The 7,659-nt window shown below is 48.2% G+C and overlaps 1 protein-coding gene across 6 annotated transcripts in view; it reads left to right on the forward strand.

Annotated features, from left to right (window-relative positions):
* The first annotated feature begins 2,101 nt into the window (after positions 1–2,101).
* Positions 2,102–7,659, forward strand: part of LOC146037131 (keratin, type I cytoskeletal 18-like) — a 46,946-nt gene continuing 41,388 nt past the window's right edge. Inside the window, exon 1 of one of the 6 annotated variants that reach the window (XM_083161071.1) lies at positions 2,102–2,227. Coding sequence is in view for 2 of the 6 variants with exons in the window: in XM_083161069.1 (XP_083017195.1) it covers positions 5,070–5,133 (64 nt within the window). In the remaining 4 variants the exon portion in view is untranslated. Of the gene's footprint in view, positions 2,228–3,208; positions 3,262–3,798; positions 3,920–4,078; positions 4,103–5,048; positions 5,134–7,659 lie in introns of those variants that run through there. The other 5 variants (XM_083161073.1, XM_083161072.1, XM_083161074.1 and 2 more) reach the window with 5 other exon arrangements.

Raw genomic sequence — 7,659 nt, forward strand, 5'->3', positions numbered from 1 at the left:
CTCAGGCTTACCCCAACATCCCCTAACCTGCCCTCCAGCAGTCTTACCCCAACCTCCCCTAACCTGCCCTCCTGCAGTCTTACCCCAACCTCCCCTAACCTGCCCTCCAGCAGTCTTACCCCAGCCTCCCCTAACCTGCCCTCCCGCAGTCTTACCCCAACCTCCCCTAACCTGCCCTCCAGCAGTCTTACCCCAACCTCCCCTAACCTTCCCTCCCACAGTATTACTCCAACCTCCCCTAACCTGCCCTCCCGCAGTTTTACCCCAACCTTCCCTAACCTGCCCTCCAGCAGTCTTACCCCAACCTCCCCTAACCTGCCCTCCCACATTCTTACCCCAACCTCCCCTAACCTGCCCTCCCTCAGGCTTACCCCAACATCCCCTAACCTGCCCTCCCGCAGTCTTACCCCAACCTCCCCCAACCTGCCCTCCCGCAGTCTTATCCCAACCTTCCCTAACCTGCCCTCCCGCAGTCTTACCCCAACCTCCCCCAACCTGCCCTCCTGCAGTCTTACCCCAACCTCCCCTAACCTGCCCTCCCTCAGGCTTACCCCAACCTCCCCTAACCTGCCCTCCCTCAGGCTTACCCCAACCTCCCCAAACCTGCCCTCCCGCAGTCTTACCCCAACCTCCTCTAATCTGCCCTCCCGCAGTCTTACCCCAAAATCCCCTTACCTGCCCTCCCGCAGTCTTACCCCAACCTCCCCTAACCTGCCCTCCCTCAGGCTTACCCCAACCTCCCCTAACCTGCCCTTCCTCAGGCTTACCCCAACCTCCCCTAACCTGCCCTCCCTCAGGCTTACCCCAACCTCCCCTAATCTGCCCTCCCGCAGTCTTACCCCAACCTCCCCAAACCTGCCCTCCCTCAGGCTTACCCCAACCTCCCCTAACCTGCCCTCCCTCATGCTTACCCTAACCTCCCCTAACCTGCCCTCCCTCAGGCTTAGCCCAACCTCCCCTAACCTGCCCTCCCTCAGGCTTACCCCAACCTCCCCTAACCTGCCCTCCCGCAGTCTTACCCCAACCTCCCCTAACCTGCCCTCCCTCAGGCTTACCCCAACCTCCCCTAACCTGCCCTCCCACAGGCTTACCCCAACCTCCCCTTAACTGCCGTCCCACAGGCTTACCCCAACCTCCCCTAACCTGCCCTCCAGCAGTCTTACCCCAACGCAGCCTAACCATAACCTCCCCTAACGCAGCCTAACCATAATCTCCCCTAATGCAGCCTAACCGCCCCTAACCTTAACCTGCCCTCCCGCAGCCTAACCCTAACTTCTCCTGCTGCCTAACCCTAACCTCCCCTCCCACAGCCTATCACACCCCTCCCACACCCCCATAACAATAGCCACACCCCCCACCATCATAAATCTCAGCTCCAGGCCCTTGAGGACCTTAAGCTGGCACTGTTAGACTGTGGGGTATGTGAGTTAGGCACTAGATTGGGAGGGGGAGAGGGTTGGGCTGCAGGGAATTATTAGGTTAGAGTTAGCGGGGGCAGGGGTGGGTAAATGTACTTACTTAACCCTTGTAGATATTGCCTACTTCTGGATGCCAGCATGGGTATCCTGAATGCCGGCATCCCAGACGGTGGTCATCCATATGCATACCTCCCAACATGACCCTCTCCAGTGAAAGGGTTCTAGGCTGGCAGAACATCACGTGATGGTGGAGCAATAGTGTATTATTTATTTATTTATTTTCATTTTAAAAGTTCTGTCCGGGTCTCCTATAGTTTTACACTACTTAATAAATATTAGTAAAAGATACAATAGCCCAGGACAGCAGAGGCTATAAATACATCCTGATCATTGTCTTCTTATATATACTGTATGTATCTTTACTTATCTCTTCATGTGTTCCCAAGCCAGGGTGTGTGCAGTACATGTATGAAATGCGCATTTCTACTGTATTTACCTTCTATTATAGCTATGTACACCTTATTCCTTATTCCTTATCAGTGCACATACAGACATGCCTATATACACAGTATACCTCTAATTATATATTTGTGCATCTCACTATCTCCCAGAGTAGGTGTTACTGCAGATCTGCCGAGTTACTGGAACATTTTCACAGTATTGCAGGTTGCTGTAAATGACCTCAACAAACTACCAGCCCCTTGTGTGAGTGAGACCTCCCTCCAGCTAGCCCTGGCTGAATATAAAGTTCCTAGGAGATAGAACACACAACACTGCTAAGGTCACTGCTAAGATCTGTCTGCAAAAAGGTACAGTACTATTACTATGTCTGGTACTGTAGTCTGAGGGAGAGTCCCGTGTGATGCTGTTGTGACATCACTCCTAAGATCTGTCTGCAGAAAGGTACAGTACTATTACTATGTCTGGTTCTGTAGCCTGAGGAAGAGTCCCGTGTGATGCTGTTGTGACATCACTCCTAAGATCTGCCTGCAGAAAGGTTCAGTGCTATTACTATGTCTGGTTCTGTAGTCTGAGGGAGAGTCCCGTGTGATGCTGTTGTGACATCACTCCTAAGATCTGCCTGCAGAAAGGTTCAGTGCTATTACTATGTCTGGTTCTGTAGTCTGAGGGAGAATCCTGTGTGATGCTGTTGTGACATCACTCCTAAGATCTGTCTGCAGAAAGGTACAGTGCTATTACAATGTCTGGTTCTGTAGCCTGAGGGAGAGTCCTGTGTGATGCTGTTGTGACATCACTCCTAAGATCTGTCTGCAGAAAGGTACAGTGCTATTACTATGTCTGGTTCTGTAGTCTGAGGGAGAGTCCTGTGTGATGCTGTTGTGACATCACTCCTAAGATCTGCCTGCAGAAAGGTACAGTACTATTACTATGTCTGTTTCTGTAGCCTGAGGGAGAGTCCCGTGTGATGCTGTTGTGACATCACTCCTAAGATATGTCTGCAGAAAGGTACAGTACTATTACTATATCTGGTTCTGTAGCCTGATGGAGAGTCCCGTGTGATGCTGTTGTGACATCACTCCTAAGATCTGTCTGCAGAAAGGTACAGTACTATTACTATGCCTGGTTCTGTAGCCTGAGGGAGAGTCCCGTGTGATGCTGTTGTGACATCACTCCTAAGATCTGTCTGCAGAAAGGCACAGTACTATTACTATGCCTGGTTCTGTAGCCTGAGGAAGAGTCCCGTGTGATGCTGTTGTGACATCACTCCTAAGATCTGCCTGCAGAAAGGTTCAGTGCTATTACTCTGTCTGGTTCTGTAGTCTGAGGGAGAATCCTGTGTGATGCTGTTGTGACATCACTCCTAAGATCTGTCTGCAGAAAGGTACAGTGCTATTTTTATGTCTGGTTCTGTAGTCTGAGGGAGAGTCCTGTGTGATGCTGTTGTGACATCACTCCTAAGATCTGCCTGCAGAAAGGTACAGTACTATTACAATGTCTGGTTCTGTAGCCTGAGGAAGAGTCCCGTGTGATGCTGTTGTGACATCACTTCTAAGATATGTCTGCAGAAAGGTACAGTGCTATTACTATGTCTGGTACTGTAGTCTGAGGGAGAGTCCCGTGTGATGCTGTTGTGACATCACTCCTAAGATCTGTCTGCAGAAAGGTACAGTACTATTACTATGTCTGGTTCTGTAGCCTGAGGGAGAGTCCCGTGTGATGCTGTTGTGACATCACTCCTAAGATCTGTCTGCAGAAAGGTACAGTGCTATTACTATGTCTGGTACTGTAGTCTGAGGGAGAGTCCCGTGTGATGCTGTTGTGACATCACTCCTAAGATATGTCTGCAGAAAGGTACAGTGCTATTACTATGTCTGGTTCTGTAGCCTGAGGGAGAGTCCCGTGTGATGCTGTTGTGACATCACTCCTAAGATATGTCTGCAGAAAGGTACAGTACTATTACTATGTCTGGTTCTGTAGCCTGAGGGAGAGTCCCGTGTGATGTTGTTGTGACATCACTCCTAAGATCTGTCTGCAGAAAGGTACTGTACTATTACTATGTCTGGTTCTGTAGTCTGAGGGAGAGTCCTGTGGGATGCTGTTGTGACATCACTCCTAATGTCTGCAGAAAGGTACAGTACTATTACTATGTCTGGTTCTGTAGTCTGAGGGAGAATCCTGTGTAATGTTGTTGTGACATCATCACTCCTAATGTCTGCAGAAAGGTACTGTACTATTACTATGTCTAGTTCTGTAGTCTGAGGGAGAATCTGGATGGGAGTTCTATATTAGATGTGATGTTGCTATGGGAAAGCATCTAGAATCTACTTATTTAATTAGCACATTCTAGAAGGTGGAGGGTTGATGCCAGTAAAGTGTAAAAAAAAAAAGAGAATAAAGTATTGGTTTATGTTGTGGAACAACATATTCCAGGAAGCCTTCCCTGCATGCAGGGACTTGGAGAGGTCCATAGGACTTTTATAGGTTCAACAGGAAAAAATGCGCTGATTAGCAAAATGGATAAGGTTTTTCACCATTGAATAATTAGTCCTTCAATTAACCATATTTTATTAAATACTCTGCAGCATATACTTCCATCGTAGTCATTCCAAACATTTCTGGAATTTCTGAAAGGGTCCGATACGATTTCCCGGCGGTCGGGATCCCGGCGTTCAGAATCCCGACACCGGAATCCCGACCGCCGAAATCCCGACAAGGGGGGGACATGGATCGCCCCCCCTTGCGGGCTCTCTGCGCTCGCCACGCAGCGGGCCCGGTGCCTCGCTACGCTCGGCACGCTATTTTATTCTCCCTCTATGGGTGTCGTGGACACCCACGGAGGGAGAAAGTTTCGGGATTTCCGCGGTCGGGATTCCAGTGTCGGGATTCCGACCGCCGGGATCCCGACCGCCGGGAAATTAACCGCATCCCTTCTGAAATTAGTTCATGTGGGGTCTTTTAATAAAACACTTCAAAGCTTACCCGCCATTTCCCATACCCTCCAACATTCTATAAAGGTAACTCAAACATTGCAAAACTAGGCTACTACAAAGTAATCACATGATAAATGTAAGTATATTCTGGAGAGTAAGCAATATACAGTAACACCTCACATATTCACAGACACCTGACATTTAACCTTTAACCTCTAACCTTTAACATCTAACCTTTAGTGACAGGAAATGAGAACTAATGGGAAATGTACCACCTGTCCTGTCTGACCTTCAACAACAGCAAATAAGAAATAATGGTAAAGGTATACAAAAATTACAGACACAAGAAATATTACATGCTGTTAGGGTGGATTGGTGCATTTGCACATTTAAATGTTACCAGATGCGATGGGCCTAATTCAATTTGACTTATAAATTTACATGAAATCGCAAAACTACAACTCCTTCCACTACCATGTGGGGGCCATCCAGCACATGGCAAGGTCACCATGCATGCTGGTTCCCTTTGCTTCGCTGGACAGTTTGGATAAAGGCACATGCCCAAAATTCGAAATAAGGGGACATGGCGTCATGTGTCAGGTGTGCTGCTGCTGCAGCTTTTGTTATGACGTTGTTGCTCAGCAACCTGGACTGGGTTCTGGATATTTCATTAGCTGGTTACTCTTCATTAGGGATTTTGATCAGCTCCTCCCCGCCGGTGATACTTTCCTGCTTGAGCTCCTAGTGCTCCCTGGTGCTTTTCCCAGCCTGAGATCCAAGTCATGTGTCTGCGGCCCAGCCTCCTCTTTCCAGCATACCTCAGCCTGTATTCACTGTCTGAGTTCCCAGCCTGGAGTTTCTACAACTGCAGTTGGTATCCACTACAGCAAGCTGCATTTCCTGCTGTTCCTGATCTTCTGTACCTTCGGTCCATGAGCCAGTTAATCTGAGGGTCGTGAGTCCTGCGGGCCTTCTACACATTGCGGCTAGGTCTTTTCTTTGTATACTGTTGTTCTATGTATATTTTGTGTCTGGGTTGTTTATTTTATGTTTGCTCATTATTAGGGGTTCTTATCCGCAACGAGGTCTCTAATGTTCTTTTGTATGCGATGAGGTTGCTTCTGGTACTTGCTTATTAGCGGTGAGGTTGCCTCTGGTTCTTATACATGACAAGATTGTTATTATTTTGTTGTGTGCGATGAGGTTGCTTCTGATTTTTGTGTGCATTATTATTGTTAACTTTTACTTATTTTTTCAAGTAGCCTTCTAGTTTTTATTTAGTTAGTTTTCCTCTTGTCTCCCCTTAGATTCCACTGGTGCTTTGTTTCCCTGTAAGACCTGGCAGCACCAGAGTTGGGGCGGACGTAATTCACCCATTCAAATGTGGTTGTTAAAGGTGAAGCCTTAGTACCACAGATATCCAGTGGTTTCTAGGGGAGACAATAGAGTTAGCTGTTACAGTGGGGTGCTGTGACCTTTTCCCAGGGACGGATCCAGAAAAAAACTACAGGGGAGCACCATGGTAGAGGAAAAGGTGGATAGTGGTGCCAAGGTGCATACACTTTCAGAAAAAGGGTGTGGGGTCATGACAAAGGGCGTGGCCTCACAGGATCATAGATGTTGAAGAGAGGCAGTAAGTGGCAGTGTGTGGCAGAGGGTATCTGGGCTCTACGTGAGGGAGTACAGAGGGTAAATTTGGCTTATTGGGCTCGCTTAGACATGAAGGGAAAGTATAAGTGGGAGAGACAGGCAGAGAAAAAACATGGGGATTAACAGAAAATCTGAGACAAGGGGAGAGAGGGAGAAAAAAAAGGGGAAGGAGAATGGAAAGGAAAAGAAAGTGGAGGGAAAAATGAGCGAGAGAGAGAAAATGAGAGTGGAGAGAAAAAGGGAGAAAAGAAAGAGAGAGAAAGAAAAGAGAGATGGAGATAGAGATGTAGAGCGAGAGAGAGATGGACATAGAAATAGAGATGGAGAGAGAGATGGTGTCACACCTGTGGTTAGATCTTGGCTGGAAATAACCACAGGAGTAGGGGCTGGCTGGTACTGAAAGCTTGGAGCCTTAGTGAGAGTATTATGCATTCCAGAGACCCTCAGACAGTAGCAAGACATGACCACGGAATAAAAGTTAAAGACAGATGGTGATCAGTAACGACGGGGGATCACCGATGGTAGTAATGATGACAGAGCATCGATGGTGAGTAGTAAATGATGGCGGAGCACTGAGGGTGAGTAGTAACGATCGTGTGTAGTAACGATGGCGGAGCACCGATAGTGAGTAGTAGACAATGGCGGAGCACCGAAGATGAATAGTAGCGATGTCAGAGCACAGATGGAGCCAGGTATCTGCTTGCAGGAGATGACAGAACCTGGAAGAAGCAGAATCCTCAGGAGCAGTAACCTGCAAGACAGCTTGGAGACAGAGATACACCAACAGGTAACAACCTCAAGATTAGATCAGTAGTACTGGCAACTGACCTTACTTACTCAGAGTAGTGGAAGTGGATTGGCTGAGTAACTAGCCATACTGAAGGAGTGATAGGATTGGCTGCAACATGAGCATGTGACAGGAAAGACATGGCTGCTCCCATGTCTGGGAAAGCCTTGTTTGTTTGGCACATGGTCTAAAGGCCTACTGGAATGGCGGTGTTGTGGAAGCCGCAGGAGGCTGAAGCTAGACAGCATGGATGACAGGCAGGGAGCAGCTTGAAGCCGCAGGGACGACAGCGCAGGGAAGCTGCAGATGCTGCACAGTGCAGGCAGAGTGGAGGCAGCACTGATATAAGCCATGTTTGGATCACAGCGCAAGTCTTCTCAGGCATATGGAAGGTAAATATGCCTTCTGTAAT

Source organism: Crinia signifera, chromosome 9 (genome assembly GCF_055691185.1).
Source record: "Crinia signifera chromosome 9, ASM5569118v1, whole genome shotgun sequence".
Classification (NCBI taxonomy): domain Eukaryota; kingdom Metazoa; phylum Chordata; class Amphibia; order Anura; family Myobatrachidae; genus Crinia; species Crinia signifera.